The sequence below is a fragment of the Anomaloglossus baeobatrachus genome, chromosome 11 (genome assembly GCF_048569485.1).
Source record: "Anomaloglossus baeobatrachus isolate aAnoBae1 chromosome 11, aAnoBae1.hap1, whole genome shotgun sequence".
NCBI classification, from domain to species: Eukaryota; Metazoa; Chordata; class Amphibia; order Anura; family Aromobatidae; genus Anomaloglossus; species Anomaloglossus baeobatrachus.
In genome coordinates, this window is record NC_134363.1 from 70,110,017 (window position 1) to 70,128,534 (window position 18,518).

The window sequence follows — 18,518 nt, forward strand, 5'->3', positions numbered from 1 at the left end:
TTGCCGAGCACTCAGGAACCAAGCAGATTCCTCATCACTACTAATGACACTGCAGCAGTGCTAATAATACAATCCAACAACAGGGCTCTGAGCAGAAGCTGGCACTCTTACACGAGTAGGAACTATTTGGTGCGATTTAAGGTCACAGTAAAAAAAAATTCTGACAGTAACTTCTTAGCTGTAGATCCACAAGGCCCAGGAAGAGATCCTCAACAACAGTTTTTTTTATAAATTTCTTAGTAGAGAGGAACCACAGCTCCAAATAGGATGTAGTCACTCCTTGAAGCATCAATTCTCTGGTCACCTTGTCTCCAGCTTGAGGCTGCAACATTCAGACACCTGGGAACACGTGGAGTGCAGGCGCATTCCTTCTTTGGGATAGGTCAGGTGGTGATGGACATCTCATGGTAACTTGGCTGGCCTGCACATGTGGATTATCTTCTCCCCTCACTGAGCTAATGGACTATTAATACTATCTCTGTGACTTTATCCTCTGCTCTCCAGATTCACACTCTCACCAGTCTGTAATGGGGGATCACACATATCTCTCCGTCTCCAGATAGCTCCAGCCTTATTCTCTGATTTGTTGGGCCAATCAGTCCCTTCCTATGCTACTCCATCTTTCGTAGGATGAAAAGTGACAATGACAAAAGGTTCCTGGAAGGTTGAAGTCCAAGGCAGTGCAGCAAAATAATCATTAATGTCTGCTGCTGTGATTCTGTGGATTCCCTTCGGCCTAGTCTCTGTACACATAGATCCCACTGCCATTACATAGGGTATGTGTCTGTCTGATGAACAACTACCAACCAGTTTTCCCTAACCTAATTGCATCAATAATCAAGTTGGGAGACCCCTTGGACCAATAGTATGGGACCTATCAAACCTTCACAAGTAAATGCAGAACCAACCATAGCTCTGAGACCCTACTGACCTGGAAGATGAAGAGATGTTAGACTTTAATACTAGAATTTTTACTTTGTGATTTTTTTCCCCCTATATTTCAGGTTATGCTGGCTGAGAGGCGTGGATCTGATGAACTGTACGCAATTAAGATTCTTAAGAAGGATGTCATTATTCAGGATGATGACGTGGAGTGCACTATGGTTGAGAAACGCGTTTTAGCATTGAATGACCGACCTCACTTTCTCACACAGCTTCATTCAACATTTCAGACTGTGGTATGATTTTTTTAAAAATTTCTTATGTTATATTTTTTGTGCATGGATATTAAGAATATGACAAAAACTTTACTCACGCACGCTGTGTAAAACATGGTGGAGAAAAGGAGCCTAATTGTTGTTTGGTCTGTTATTTGACCTACTGAGTAAATAGTTACTGTGATTGATTAAAGCTGGGTTCACACTAAACGACAGCGACAACGACGTCGCTGTTACGTCACCATTTTCGGTGACGTAACAGCGACCTTGTAAGTCGCTGTTATGATCGCTGCTTAGCTGTCAAACACAGCAGAAGCAGCGATCATAACGTCGCTGTGTTACATGTTCAGAGAGCAGGGAGCCTGCGCTTAGCGCTGGCTCCTTGCTCTCCTAGGTACAGTACACATCGGGTTAATTAACCCGATGTGTGCTGCAGCTACATGTCACAGTGCAGAGAGCAGGGAGCCGCGCACACTGCTTAGCGCTGGCTCCTTGCTCTCTTTGCTACAGTATACATCGGGTTAATTACCCGATGCGTACTGCAGCCACATGTCACAGTGCAGGAGCCGGCGCTGGCAGCAAGAGCGGAGGCTGGTAACCAGCGTAAACATCGGGTAACCAGGGAAAGGACTTCCCTTGGTTACCCGATGTTTACGCTGGTTACAGCTTACCGCAGCTGCCAGTGCCGGCTCCTGCTCGCTTCATTTCGTCGCTCTCTCGCTGTCACACACAGAGATGTGTGTGTCACAGCGGGAGAGTGACGACGAAAAAATGAAGCTGGACATTCAGCAACGACCGGCGACCTCACAGCAGGGGCCAGGTCGTTGCTGGATGTCACACACAGCGACAGCGACGGGACGTCGCTGCAACGTCACAGAAAATGGTGACGTAGCAGCGACGTCGTTGTCGTTGTCGCTGTGTGTGACACCAGCTTAACCCTCATTCTCATTCTCAGCCCAGTGGACTAAATGAGAAATAGGGAAAGTCCTTACTAAGGCTTTAAACATTTCCTGAAAGCTTAAGGGGAAATATAATTTAAAAGTCTTATTCCAAAAATATTTATCCCCTATCCACAGATGATCACAAGACGAATGTTTTCATGTCCTCCATGTGTCACAAGTGACTATGGGGACAGCAGGAAACCGGGGTCCCTTAGCTGACCCTTAGACTAAGGGGCCCTGTGCTATCCCTATTCTCAGAGTTACCTCTGAAGGTGAGGATGTTTGAGCCACCTTTCTTGCCTTGCTGCTGACCAGCCCCTTATCTTATACCCCCGGCCCACAGCTGCTCGACACCCAAGCCTGCCTGTGTAACTCAGAAACATCAAAGAAAGCATAGTGTGGAGTGTCAGAATCTGTAGTGTGAACAGCGTTTGATGTCGCCATGACAATTGGCGAGTTTTGAGCAAAACTCTGTGTGACACCATGTGAAGGTAGCAGTAATCAGTATGCAGGACCACCTCTCTGTTCACCATGTATTGGAGCTCCACCACTCCATTCACATAGTGGGCACAGGACCTCATGGAACGGTAGAGCTCCCATTGGGTGAATTCCTACTTATTGTAAAATTACATCATGCAGATGGGTAATAAATGTTTGCGGAATAATATCTTTCATTGATTTGTCCCAAGAGCATTAGTTATAAGTACCATCAGATGAAATATTATATAGCTGGGCTGTGTACCTTTTTTCTGTCCAGAATTGTCTAAATGTACTGTAACCTATTCCGGATATTCTGTTATTCTAGGATCGTCTATATTTCGTTATGGAGTATGTGAATGGTGGTGACCTTATGTACCACATACAACAGGTTGGCAAGTTCAAGGAACCTCATGCCATGTAAGTGAAAGTGATTGAAGGTTAAAGGGGGTGTTTAGTCTAGGAAAACACTTACGTAACATTTTGGCCCCACCACTTTCCGCCAGTTGAGATGGACGCTCATGTATGCAGCTCTTCCTGTTCATCTTTAGGGGAAATATAGGGTTGTGCATTTGTCCAACCACCGCTCTGTTCATGCTTCTATTTTAAGTAGCCGGTTGGCTGGTTATACCCCCACAAGTTAGATATATTGATGCTAGTGTATAGAATTGTGTCCATTATATACTATTCATTGCTTATGATACATTGTGTCTATTTGTAGGTTCTATGCTGCGGAGATTGCCATTGGACTCTTCTTCCTCCACAATAAGGGAATCATCTACAGGTATTAACTAATGTAATACATTTTAAATGTCTAAAACAAAAGCAATTGGAAATACATATTGTATAGGAAGCTGCTAAGAGCGTTTTTCATGTACAGGTTCCTTTTAATCAATAGAAATGATTGACAGCGTTCAAAACAGGGGAAAAAATGAAAAAAAATACTTCTACGATGTTTCGACCTTACATAGGTGTCTTGGTGTCTTTCTGGGTCCATAAATTGAACCCTTTATAGTCAGTAACTGGCCATGTGGCCTATAATGAAGAAGAACTGGTGGTAACAGGATTTTTGTAGAGACACTGCCACCATACCCAATTGTTGTAGCAATTACTGAGTGTAACGTTATTAATGGACATTGATGGCAATTCTTACACATCAAGAAAGCCTCTTTGGCATGTAACTAGAGATGAGCGGACCCGTTTGAAGTTCGGTTCAGTGGCTTCATCCAGACTTCATATAAAGTTCGGTTTGGGACCTGGACCTAACCTGAACCCCAATTTTGCAGTTTGGGTCTCCACCTACATGCAGTCAGCCAAAAAAAAGACACTTTCGAGTGCAAGAGATGGGTTTTTTCCATTTTTGTGCACATTACATCCAATCATGCTGTTGTTACCTCCAGTGGGAGTTGATCAAACACTGAAAGCAGCTTGCACTGGGCTGAGTACTGGGTGTACCCGAGCACAGCGATGCTCAATCGAGTGGTTTGCATAAGTGAAGCACCCGAACTCTGTTTTTTTTTGTAAAGTCTGTGATTGGTACGAACACTGAACCTCGGGTTCACTCATCTCTAGTGGACATAAGAAATTATATTATGTGTCTTTTGAATTTGAGAATTTGGAAAAGAATTGAAGTTTTACCCTTCCGTGCAGCATTATGGTATCCTTCAACATATGTGACCAGTGATGGTGCCCGATACCTAAATATCCCAATAGCTTCTCTTTAGAGAGGATTTACAACATATCAGCATGTTATGCTAACATATCTTGGGTCATTCACTTCAGTCCTTGACTTACCGATGATATGTCCATTTTGTATGCAGAGACTTGAAGCTGGATAATGTCATGTTGGACGCTGAGGGACATATAAAAATTACTGACTTTGGGATGTGTAAAGAGAACATTTTCAGCGGTGCCACTACTCGTACATTCTGCGGGACCCCAGACTACATAGCTCCAGAGGTAATTCATTGTGTCTATATCTCTCTATAAAGTCTCTGAATCTGGACCTGTAGCCTTTTTTTTAGTTATTTAGCTTTCTGCTCTTGAATGTTTATTACTCCTCACATGCATTCATGTCCAGTGTTGGACTGAGGCGCCAAGGGCCAACCATTAACAGTGAAAAATACAACTTATATAGCGCCGTTAATTCCACAGCGCTTTACATAAATCAGCATCACTGTCCGCATTGGGGCTCACAATCCAATTCCCCATCAGTATTTCTTTGGAGTGTGGGAGGAAACCGGAGTACCTGAAGGAAACCCACGCAAACACTGGGAGAACATACAATCTCCTTGAAGATTTTATCCTTGGTTGTATTTGAACCCAGGACCGCAGCGCTGCAGGGCAACAGGGCTAACCCCTGAGCTACCATAATATTACCGTCTATCTAGTGGTATGCTAGGAGGTAGATCAGTATTAGGTGGCCACCGACCACAATTTAAGCCTCCGTAAAACCAATTCCCCTACATTGCATATGCTAATAAAATAATTCAGCTTCTACCGCCCCCCAACATGTTTCACCAGAGACATGGTGTCATCACGGCATTGAGGCTATAATGAGCTCAAATATGGATGGTTGGAGTTTACAAAGCTCAGGTTATGACAACATACAAAAGGTAAACCAATGTAACACATTCTACTATTCGGACTTATCAGACATATACCGTATTTTTTGGATTATAAGACATACTTTTCCTCCCAAAAATTTGGAAGGAAAACGAAGGGTGCATGGTATAATCCGAATGTAGATTACCGGGATGTGGTGGAGAATGGTCACAGGAGGCAGGGGAGATGCTGAAGGCTGCAGGCGCTGCTGTACTGGGGATACAGGAACTGCTCTGCTGGGGCTGCAGCAGCTGCTTTGCTGGATCTGTGAGCACTGCTCTGCTGGGGTGGCAGGAGCTGCTCTGCTGGGGCTGTGAGCGCTGCTCTGCTGGGGCTACAGGAGCTTCTCTGTTGGGGCTGTGAGCGCTGCTCTGCTGGGGCTGCAGGAGCTACTCTGCTGGGGCTGCGATCGCTGCTGTGCTGGGGGCTGCAGGAGCTGCTGTACTGGGACTGCAGGAGCTGCTTTGCCTGGATTGCCGGAGCTGCTCTGCTGGGGCTGCAAGTGCTGCTCTACTGGGGCTTCAGGAGCTGCTGTGCTGGGGCTGCAGGAACTGCTCTGCTGGGGCTGCAGGAGCTGCTCTGCTTGGGCTGTGAGCGCTGCTGTGCTGGGGCTGCAGGAGCTGCTCTGCTGGGGCTGCGGATGCCTGTGCTGAGGGCTGCGGTCACCTGTGAAGCGGCAGGGGCCATCTTGAAAATGTCTTCTCCACTGCAGCCTAATGATGGACTAGTCCACTTGCATTGACAACTCTGCGGTTGAGTGATCTTATGAAGAAATCCTAATAGAGATTACCTTGTCGTGGTATTCGGGCACAATTGCATTGATCAATACATTTGCTAAATATCTTTTCTATTTCACATATCCTTAGCAGTTATGCAATTTTCCTTTTTCATGTTTTCCATTTTTTCCAGCTAGCCAAATGTATTTTTCATTGTTCTAATATTCCTATAGCGGATATGCTTTACCAATTTTTCCTTATAATATAGTGTTTAGTGTGCAGCTTTTTCCCTTTACTATACCTCTGTGGTTGAGTGATCCTATGAACAGCTAACAAATACCACAGCTTGAATTACTTTCAGATGCTTTATCACCTTAAGGCCAGAGTTCCACTTGTGTATGACTCGCGCAAGTCTCGTATCACAACACCCCACATGGCGCACACTCTCCGGACAGGAGCGTCTCAGCTGCATAGAAATATATGCAGCCGACCTCTCCTGTCAGGACTGTGTGCGGCCATGCCGGGTGAAGTGATATGACATTCGCACGAGTCACTCACAAGTGTGACTCCAGCCTAAAACTATAAACCAGCTCATTAATACATTCTCCAGTTATGTACCTTTTGAGCCTGTCAAAATGGGGGAACTATGTAAAAATTCCTAAACCTCTTGAATTAGCAATACAATTCTAGGTATTATACACTCTATATAGTATTACGCATCCACTGTAATGTGAATATAACGTGTGTGAAAAAATATATGTATGAAAATTGCAGCTGACACTATGACTACTTGAGTGAATGAGCTGAAACACGTGGAAGTTGCGCGGAGGCTGTGCGTCAAAATGAGAAAATACTCCTTATATTGGTAAAAAGAGAAGTCCATGCAGATCCAAGGTTTATTCTATAACACAAGTAAATCGATATAAAATGTGCAAAATCAATTATTTTACAAATGTAATATACTATGGAAGCCACAAGATGGCACATTGTGTACACTGTGTACTATGAGTAGTGTATGTATGATGCACTATTGGTTTTGCTTCCCACAGAGCATACTTGCACTTTACAGAGCTCTCTTTATTACCATTTGTATATATTCTGTTATACATCTATTCTCTAATATAATAGGACTGCTGGAATCATCATTTATCCAATTGACATACTTATGGGAAAAACCTTTTAAGCTACACAGAAGTCACATATCATAGTACTATAATGTGACTATCATACACGCTCCACATTTCACTGTTACATGAACATAGTTGCATATGGTTACATAGGTTGGAAATAAGACTTTGATCCTAAATGTTCAACCTTTATCCACCATTATACATTTTCTATCGCTAGATTATCTCTAACCCGCAATGCCATTTGTTGTGAGGAAATCAGCTGTTCTAGTATCTGCCATTACTACCTCTTGTGGTAGGGTATTCCACAGTCTGACTGCTCTAACTGTAAAGAACCCTTTCCTATTTAGTTGCCGGAATCGCTTTTCTTCCACTCGCAGTGAGTGCCCCCTGATCCTTAGTATTGTCTTTGGAAGGAATAAGTCATGTGCCAGTCCTTTTTATTGACCACACATGTATTTATACATAGAAATGAGATCTCCTCCGAGACGTCTTTTTTCTAAGCTAAACAAGCCCAACCTTTCCAACCTGTCATCATATGGGAGGCCTTCTATTCCTTGCAATAATCTAGTTACCGCCTTTGAACTGACTCTAACTTCTGAATGTCCTTTTTAAAATGTGGAGCCCAAAACTGGATCCCATATTTTAGATGTGGCCTTACAAGTGATTTATAGAGGGGTAACAATACGATGGGATCATGGGATCTAATCTCTTTTTTATACACCCTAAAATCTTGCTTGCTTTTGCAGCTGCTGCCTGACATTGAGTGCTGCTGCTCAGCTTATTTGTAACCAGAATCCCCAAGTCCTTCTCCTTTCCTGTAGTCCTAAGTTTTCGTCCATTTAATGTATACGCAGCTATAGGATTACTCCGTCCTAGGTGCATTACTCTACATATATATTAAAGTTAAGTCTCATTTGCCAAGTGTCTGCCCATTCACATCTTATCCAGATCGGTTTGTAATATTGTACTATCAAGCTCAGTTTTTAATATCCTACATAGTTTAGTGTTGTCAGCAAAGACTGACACTTTACTCTTAATCCCATCCACAAGGTCATAAATAAAGAGATTAAAAAGAATGGGTCCTAGTACAGATCCCTGTGGAACCCCATAGCTGATCCTTGTGGTCCCCACTGCTGACTGTCTGATTTAGAGAATGTACTATTTACAACAATTCTTTGTTGCCTCTCTTTTTACCAGATTTTTATCCATGTGCATACATTGTGCCCTAGTCCCTGTTTCTGAAGCTTCAATATTTTCTGTTATTTTGTACAGCACCAAACATTTTGGAAAATCCACATATATTACATAAGCCTCATGGCCGATATCCAGATTTGCACTTACCTCCTCATAGCAACACAACATGTTGGCTAGACACACTTTTTTATGAACAAATGCTGGTTGTCAGTTATTATATTATTCTCTGCAATATATTTTTGCTGATCATCTCTTATAATGCCCTCAACATTTTTGCACACCCCTGATGTATTCACCTTCAAATATTTCTTAAATATTAGTAACACATCACCTATCTTCTAATCCTGAGGCACAAACCCTCTTACAATAAAGTCTAAAGGCCGCTTTACACGCTACGACATCGCTAAAGCGATCTCGTTGGGGTCACGGAATTTGTGACGCACATCCGGCCGCATTAGCGATGTCGTTGCATGTGACACCTATTAGCGATTTTGAATCGTCGCAAAAACGTTCAAAATCGCTAATCGGTGACATGCCCCCCTAATCTCGATTATCGTTGCTGCTGCAGCTACGATGTAGTTCGTCGTTCCTGCAGCAGCACACATCGCTATGTGTGACACCGCAGGAACGAGGAACCTCACCTTACCTGTGTCCCGGCCGCAAAGAGGAAGGAGGTGGGCGGGATGTTCGTCCCGCTCATCTCCGCCCCTCCGCTTTGATTGGGCGGCCGCTTCGTGACGTCGCTATGACGCCGAACGAACCGCCCCCTTAGAAAGGAGGTGGTACGCTGGTCACAGCGATGTCACTAGGCAGGTAAGTAGTGTGACGGGTCCGCGCGATTTAGTGCGCCACGGGCAGCGATTTGCCCGTGTCGCACAAACGATGGGGGCAGGTGCGCACGCTAGCGATATCGGTCACGATATCGCACCATGTAAAGCGGCCTTAAGAAGATAAGGCACAGCGGTCTGCCAATTGCTACACTGAATTCCCTCAATATGCGTCGATGAATGCCTTCTGGTCATGGACTTTTCTTAATGTTTAATGTGCTCAGACGTTGCTAAACTTCTTGTACTAATTTAGTTATTTTGGGTTGTGAACATTTATTTCTGCCTTTGAATGATCTCTTGTACAGTCAGTTCATTGGTGAACATGGATGAAAAGTGTCCATTTTATATCTCAGCCTTTGCTTTGTCCTCTATAATTATCTTGTTAATATAAACTTTTAATGCTCGAATGCCATTATTTTTTTTCTTTCAGGCATTGATGTATTTATAAAATTTGGGGAATTTTAATGTGACTGGAGATTTGAGTTTCAGTAGCAAACTTTGCTAGCTTACTTTCTTTTTAACATTTCCTATTGAAATCCTTATACTCCTGAGATGCTACATCTGATTTCTCGGCCTTCAAGCTTTTGAATATCCTTTGGTTTTGTCTTATTATACTATGTTCTGTCTTATTTATCCATAATAATTTAAAAAAAAAATTGTGGATATTTTATTACTGAATGGTATAAGCTTTCAACAATATTCATGTAATATATCTTTGAACACATGCAATTTATACTCCATATCCCAAGTTACCTGGACTTGATCTAGTCTAACAAGACAAAGCTCTTTGTTAGGGGGGCTGTCTGATTATAAAAACCAAAGGGATATCAGACAGTCAGAGTCCACCGTGCAAAGTCTCTGCTGCAGACTATGGCAGAGGATAAGGGGTATCTTGTACTACGGAAGCAGTACTGACACTGATACGTCTCAGTGACACTAGAGCCAATCACGGCGTGTACTGTTAAAGTCACAGTGACTACCGTATTTAGCATTAACGTAAAAGGGATAGGTTAATGAGTAAGGAAGAGTATATAAGTGTGCCGCTGTAAATAGTAGTAGCACAAGTGCAGAGTGCAATACCTCTGTTAAACTCACAGAGGCATATAGTTAGGAAATAAAGCAATTCCTCCCTTACTCAGAGGGTGTGTGGTATGGTCTCTGTTAATGATCACAGAGACAAAAGCAGTGAGTGTGAAATGGCACCTACCTAGGTCCGTTCCTCTAGCGGTGCCAGGAGACGGACAGCAGCGTAAGCCGCACAAAGCTCCTACCTGCGTTCGCTCCACTAGTGTGCGAGGACACGAACCACTAGATATGGCACCTGCCTAGGTCCGCTCCACTAGTGGTGCAAAAGAGACGGACAGCAGCACAAGCCGCACAAAGCTCATACCTATGTTCGCTCCCCTAGTGTGCGAGGATACGAACAACTGCCAGACGCAGTATAAGGAACGTTACCCTAGTGGCAACGTCCACCTACGAGTAGAATCACAAGGCCCAGCCGGACCATGTGCCTCAGGCACCTGCCTATGTCCGCTCCACTAAGATGTAAGGATACGGACCGCAGCCGAAGCTGTAAGGTACAAAAACGCTACCCTGCCGGTAGCACTCACCTAGCATAGACAGAGAGATGCCTAGAGGGACATGCACAGAGTGTCTACTCTCATGCATGAACCAAGAGGACTGAGCGCCGAGCAGCATGCGTCAGGGTCTTATATAGACTCTGTGCCTCATCCAAGATGGAGGACACCAGAGCCAATCCGCTGTCAGAACGACAGCAATGACGTCACGCTGGCCTATCACCGAGCAAGGCGTCACAAGCACATGACCAGCGACCAATCGGCTTAGAAGGTGTCAGAGACATGTGACCTCGTGTCAGTGATGATGTCACTTGCACATGTGCAATGGCTCCAAGATAGGACTTAGTTTCCAGCGCTCGCACATGTGCAGTAGCAAGAAATCCGAACATAGTCTCCAGTGCCACAGCAACCGTAACACTCTTCCCTTAATTGATTAAATTTAGTTTTACTAAAATCACAGGTTTTTACATTTCCCCTTTGAAATGTTCTACTGAATATTACATAGAAACTTACCATTTTATGGTGGCTGCATCCCAAGTGCTCCCAGACCTGCATATCTGAAATTATATCTGGTTGGTTCATCAACCATCTGAGATATGTAATTGTATTGGATTGTAGATAAGAACTTGCAGCTTTTAGCACAACCCAAAGATTCTATGTCCCACTGTATGTCTGGATAGTTGAAATCCCCCATAATAAGGACCTGATTATTATTATTTGCTACCTTTTTAATTTGTTGCAGCATTTTATCCTCTACCTGTTCAGCTATGTTAGATTTATAGCAAACTCCAATTAGCATTTTTCTATTATTCCCCTTCCCATGTACATTTACCCATACTGACTCTACATTGTTGCAATTCCCCCCAATATCTTCATTGAACAAAGGTATCAACTTAGATTTGATAATATACACACCCCTCCACCATTTTTGTCTTTCCTGTCCTTTCTGAATGTGGTGTAACCCTCCACGCTTATCACCCAGTCATGGCTCTCATCCAGCCAGGTTTCTGTAATGCCCACAGCCAGGTTTCTGTAATGCCCACCACATCATAATCCATGGCTGACATAAGAATTTCTAACTCATTCATTTTGTTTGCAAGACTTCTTGCATTTGCCAGCAGATATTTAATACTATTATCACATTTATTACTACTACTCACCGCCTTACGTTCCTTGCATGTCCTTGCCCCACCACACCTTCATTGACCCCTAGTGTCTCACTGTCTCTATCTGCGCTATCCCATTTTTGACACAACAACCCTCCCCCAGATGCTAGTTTAAAAGCTCCTCCATCTGTTCAACCATTTTTTCCCAAGCACAGCTGCACCCTACCCATTGAGATGCAACCTTTCCTACGATACAGCCTGTTGTAGCCGACAGAAGTTGGCTCAGTTCTCCATGGACCCAAAACCTTCCTTCCTGCACCAATTTTGAAGCCACATATTTATCTCCCCAAACTCCCACTGTCTTTCTAGTGATGCTCGTGGCACCTGTAGTATTTCTGAAAACATCATCTTGGAGGTCCTGGACTTCAGCTTCTCTCCTTGTTCCCTGTAATCATTATTAAGGACCTTCCACCTACCTCTAACTTTGTCATGAGTAACAATGTGCACCATGACCGCTGGGTTTTCCCCAGCCCCACCCAGCAATCTTTCTATCCCATCCAGCAGACAACACACTGTTTGACATTCATGGTCTTGGCGACAGATGACCCTGTCTGTCCGACTAATTATAAAGTCCCCTACCACCAACATCTGTCTGGCCTTTACTGCACTCCTATTTCCCTCCTTCCTACAGCAGTAGTTTTCCTGGTTGCTAGTAGCAATGTCCTGCTGTAGTCATCCTAGTCCTGGGCCTGCATTCCTAATATCAGCCAAACAGGCATATTTACTAGGTTGTGTCAGGATTAGGCCCTCTGACACGTTTCCCCCCACCCCTTCATCTACCTCCACCTCCACCCCCCTCCATAGCACTGGCTCAGCCAGACCCGCTCAGTGAGCTATAAACTTCTTGCCAGGTATACAATGCTCCTCCTGAGTGTTGCAAGCTGCATATTTAGATCCATTACCTGGGCTTCCAAATATACAACACACTGTCATTAAGAGCAGATATATTCACCTCAAACGGCTGTTCAAGGCATGTGTACATCCCACATGATACACACCTGGCAGCATTGTCCTTGGAGCATAATGCATTGCAGCTATAAATTTATAGCAATAACCACAATCTACTAGTATAGCAATGTTATTTACTTAAATACATAATCAGATTAAAACAATAAAAAAATGGAGATTTTGTTACAAAAATTGCAGAGGTGATGTAAGGAGGATTGGTCATGGTATAGATATTACTACAACAATGATTGATCCACCGTGTGCAAAGAAGATTTGCCATAGAGCTGTGAGCAATGTGAACCATTAGACAATTGAGATTGAAATGATGTCAGGTGGACTCTGACGTTGTGACGGAGGACGGTTTTCTTTAGCTAATTATCAGCAGTGATATAAATACATATGGGAGGGGTTACTGGAATGAACCAGATTGGCCACCACTATTTTAACATCCTCATTGGATGAAGTGATAGGGCTTGGATAAGTAAGTTTTTTGCTCAGTAATATTTTTTTCTTTTCATGTTCACGCATGGGTGTTTTTGAAGCATTTTCTAGCTGCGGTTTTGCCTTGGTTTTATGTAAATCCATGCTAATAAAACGCTCTTTTTTTCAGTCCCAGCAAAGTCTATGAGATTTCTGAAATCTTGTGCACACACACACAAACACGTCAGGATTTTCCTGACGGTTTTGTGAACCACCTCCAGTTTTGCTGCGTTATGAAAGAATGAACATGTCAATTCTTTTGAGCAGTCTTGCCACGTTTTTTCAACCTAGTGGCAGGTGGACTCGCAGATACTCTGGATCAGCAGGTCTAATTGGGTTAATAAAAAAGGCCCGGAATTGATCCAGGGAATCTCGCTGGCACTTAAAAATGGTGGTGGAAAGGATAGGGGGATTGGAGCAGGTGCGCTATATTTACCGAATCACTGGCATATCTGTAAGCTCTCGAGAGCCTTCCACTTCCCAGCCCACTCATTACCTTTATTACATATTCACTGCTTTCATCTGTGATTGGTTATAATGATTTTTGATACTGTTTATCCTTCTCTGTGATTTGTGGATTTACTAATCTCAGAGAAAACATAGAATGAAGATTCAGTCGGAAATTATAGCCAGAGATAAGACTTGTTAGGGCCGCCCCCGGCAGGCTTCTTATCGCACCTCTCCAGGTGATTTACAAGGAAGAGACTTGACAATCAACTAAAGCAATGTGGAATGGAATTATGTAATTTCCTAAATGCTGGAGTATCAGGCTGTGGTCCTCATTTATATATATATATATATATATATATATATATATATATATATCCTATATCGTATATCCTCTTTTACGTTTGCATATGGAGGGTTTTTTCTCCCACGTCATTCAACTCTGTTAACTTGATCCCGGATGACTCATTGAATATGGGTATTCATGAGTCGGGCGTCCCGTGTAATACTGACTTTGACAGTTGTTTAAATGAAGACACATAGTCCCATTGATATGTTTTTAAAAAACATTTTTTTATTACACACTGTGATGGTGGTGTGATCCATTATGCTTATTCCACTGTTTGTTGGTGGTGCAAAGAGACAGGACGTATGCCATATGCGTGTGTTCTGGCCTCTGTAAGCATGGGCTACGGGATGCTTGTGATTATTCCGAGCCAGTCTTTAAATTTAAGTATGAAGGCCCATTAAGGTCTTATGATTTATATATGATATATATTTCTGATCCCCTCCATATTCATGTTTTTATGCGTGTCTGCATTTGTCGTGTTTGCCTATCACCGTATCCTCTATAGAGCTCACGCTTCTTGTCTTTTTCTTTCACTGCATGCGCAGTATTGTTGTTGTTTTTTCCCATGCTTCTGAACTCTATTGACCCGACACAGCTCTCCGGCTCCTTGCCTTTCTTTCTCCGCATGCGCAGTAGTTTTTTCCCACGGTCTTGCACTCTTATGACCCTGTCTGTTGTCTTTCGTTTTTTCTAGTATACATAGTGGTGGGATGTTTTCTCTATACTATGATACTGAACTATTTCCTTTTTTCTGCATTTTTGGTGAGACAAATTATTGTTTATTTTTTCTTTGTTGTTCTTGCACACACTCACTGATGGTCCAGTGGTTAGAACTCTGTAGATACAAGGACTTTGACATAACCCTACTTTCTTTGTGAGTTCTATGCTGACCTCACCACCACGATCACTTGATTCTATTCTTCGCTTGCATCTGACATATATATATATATATATATATATATATATATATATATATATTTTTTTTTTATTTATTTTTTTTCTCTTTTACTGCAAATAAACACACTGCATTTTTTCTGCATAATCAATTTTATTATGCTTGATTATTCACATGGTTGTCAGAGGTTTACGCCCACTGAAGATTGCTTTGGTTTTCAATGAATTCACCACATTATGTCATGTGTTAAATGTATGGATTTCCTGCCGTTTTTTTTCTGTAAAGGAGGTGGACCTATGACTTCACACCAATGGTATATATGTTTAGTTTATTTCCTTGTCTGTAGATTTGATGTTTCTTGTGCTGTATGTGCTGAGGAAGGGAGCAGAGCCTCCTGAAACGCGTAGACCTGAACATGCAATAAAGCAACATTGATCTTATCATCTTTAACAGTGGTCATTGGCACGGTGTTTTAAGTACCCTCTCTCCATTAATTTCTGTCATCAGCCTGTGGGTTGCTGCTGTCGTGGCCTATATCTCATGCGTTTATAGTAGTTGTGACTCTCACAACTCGACTTGGTGAGTAACCCCAATTGTGTTCACCTTGTGTGTTTTGGGGTAAGACCCTATTGCGCTTTTTTTCCACAGCCTCTCCATACTCTTGGAATGGAATTATGTAATTTCCTAAATGCTGGAGTATCAGGCTGTGGTCCTCATTTGGATCTATGTAGATTCAAAAGGTCTTAATAATAATAACATTCCTTAACAAATATTGCCACTATTATAAACAATTAAAAACATAAAAACCCACAAAAGCTATAAATTTAGATCTTGTCAGCTAGCCAAGACAGTCCTGAAATTGGGCATGCGACACCACATAAATGATTCCTCCCGTATTGACAAATTAAGCCAAATTGATGGTGTATACATCTTAATAACCAAAGAATGTGCATAAATAATATATAAATGCAATGTAAATATACTGAAACAACAATATCACAAATGTGACATCCAAAAGAGAAATTTTAAGGCCGCCAACATAGAGGAGGAAGAGATGGGAGTCAGTTGGTCCCATGTTGTCGCTAGTTGTACCCAACAGCTCCCTAAGGGAGCTCACTGTTCACCAGTGTAAAATGCATTGTTCCTTTACAAAGATGGAGATCATGAAAGTCAAACATGCTAGTGCGCCTTCACTATAAAAAAAACTCCACTCAGGAAAGGGTGCATTTCCCCATAAGGAAGATGGTGTCTATCAAAGTCAAGCCAGCTAATAAGAACCTAAATAATTTAAAACAGTCACAGCAAAGAAAACAAATTGTGTCAAAAAATAATATAAGTTCAAAGAACATAGTGCACATACATCAAAAATAAAGATACAATAAAGAATAGGGAGTGCATCCCAAAAAGGTATAAGAAAAGACAACGGACATGCTTCTGAATAAAGCAAACAAATAGCATATAAAAAACAAATTGAGCTTTAATCACTTATTGGTAACAAATTGTTATTGTCCCATATAAATTGGCAGATGAGAAAAGATATAGTCTCAAAAAGTATCCACATTTATTATTATTATTATTATTATTATTATTATTATTATTATTATTATTATTACTATTATAGCGTCATTTATTCCATGGTGCTTTACATGCGAAAAGGGGTATTCATAATAGGGACAAGTACAATAATCATGATCAATATAAGGCACAGACAGGTACAGGAGGAGAGAGGACCCTGCCCATGAGGGCTCATAGTCTACAGGGGATGGGTGAGGATACAGTAAGTGAGGGTAGAGATGGTCGCGCGGTGCTATAGTGAAGTATGGAGGAGGCACAAGATAAATCTTGGATGCGATTGTGGGAATAGAAGATGCGAGGGAAGTAGAGAAGGAGATCTTGTGAGGACTGAAGGTTACGTGCAGGTAAGTACCAGGAGACTAGGTCGCAGATGTATGGAGGAGACAGGTTGTGGATGGCTTTGTATGTCATGGTTAGGGTTTTGCACTACAGTCATTGGGCAATGAGGAGCCAGTGAAGGGATTGGAAAAGAGGAGAGGTCAGGGAGTAGCAGGAGGACAGGTGGATTAGTCTGGCAGCAGAGTTTAGAACAAACTGTAGGCATTCAAGACTGTTAGAAGGGAGACCACAGAGCAGAGGGTTGAAATAGCCAAGGTGGCAGATAATAAGGGCATGCACTAGTGTTTTTGCAGCTTCTTGGGAAAGGAATGCACGAATCTGGGAAATATTTTTGAGTTGGAGGTGGCAGGAGGTGAAGAAGGCTTGGATGTATGGCTTGAAGGAGAGAGCAGAGTCTAAAGTTACACCCAGGCAGCGAGCACGTGAAACTGGGGAGAGTGACCAGCCGCTGACTTTGAGGGATAGGTCAGTTACGGGGGTTGAGTGAGGAGGAGGAAAGATAATGAATTCTGTTTTGTCCATGTTAAGTTTTAGAAATCAAGCAGAGCAGAAGGATGAATTAGCAGACAAACATTCTGGGATTCTGGTTAGTAAGGAGGTGATGTCAGGTCCAGATAGGTAGAGCTACGTATCATCAGTGTAGTGATGATACTGAAAGCCCTGAGACTCGATGATCTGTTCCAGACAAAAAATGTAGATGGAGAACACCAGTGGTTCAAGAACTGAACCTTGGGTGATGCCAACAGATAGGTGGCGAGATGAGGAAGTGGTGTGAGAGTGGAAGACGCTGTAAGTTTAGCCGGCTAGGTATGAAGAGATCCATGATAGGGCCAAGTCTGTGATGCCTAGAGATGAGAGGATCTGTAGTAGAAGGGAATGGTCTACTGTGTTGAAGGCAGAGGACAGGTCCAGCAGGAGGATAACAGAGTAGCGTCGCTTGGTTTTGGCAATAAGTAGGTCTGTGGTGACTTTAGTTAGGGCAGTTTCAGTGGAATGATGCTGTCCGAATCCAGATTGTAGCTGGTTAAAGAGGGAGCAGGAAGAGAGGTGTGAGGACAGTTCAAGATGGACATGCTCTTCCAGCAGCTTTGAGGCATAGGGGAGAAGAAATATGGGCCGATAGTTTGACACAGAGGAAGGTCAAGGGAGGGCTTTTTGAGGATGGGTGTGATATAGGCATGTTTAAAACATGAAGGGAATACACCAGTTGTTAGTGATAGATTGAAGAGATGGGTTAGGGTGGGGATGAAGACTGTGGTGAGGTTGGGGATGAGGTGGAACAGGAGCAGGTCAAGTGGACAAGTAGTGAGATGTGATCTTGAGAGTAGAGAGGAAAGATGAACTTCTGTCATGGTGGAGAAACTGGATTTGGAGAAAGAGGGTTGAGAGTAGTTATGAGGAAAGGCTGTGGGGACTGTGGACCAAAGTTTCTTATGATGTTTTCAATCTTCTGCTTGAAGAAAAAAGCAAAGTCTTCAGCTGAGAGGAGAGGGAGGTGGTGTTGGGGACCGGAGAAGAGAGTTGAAAGTGTTAAATAGTTGTTTAGGGTTGTGACACCAGGCGGATATGAGGGATAAGAAGTAGGTTTTTTTGCAGCATTGAGTGCAGATGGAGCACCCCATAGGATCTTGGGAAAACTTGTCACCAGGCCGGTGAGGGTCAGAGGATGTCACGGGTGGCCCCTGCCCAGTTTCGT

The 18,518-nt window shown here is 42.8% G+C and overlaps 1 protein-coding gene across 2 annotated transcripts in view; it reads left to right on the forward strand.

The window, feature by feature from the left end:
• Positions 1-18,518, forward strand: part of PRKCG (protein kinase C gamma) — a 763,615-nt gene that overhangs the window by 697,597 nt on the left and 47,500 nt on the right. For both annotated transcript variants that reach the window (XM_075329229.1, XM_075329228.1), the window contains 4 exons: positions 1,005-1,178; positions 2,904-2,995; positions 3,297-3,359; positions 4,396-4,534. In XM_075329229.1, coding sequence (XP_075185344.1) covers positions 1,005-1,178; positions 2,904-2,995; positions 3,297-3,359; positions 4,396-4,534 — 468 coding nt within the window. The remainder of the gene's footprint in view (positions 1-1,004; positions 1,179-2,903; positions 2,996-3,296; positions 3,360-4,395; positions 4,535-18,518) is intronic.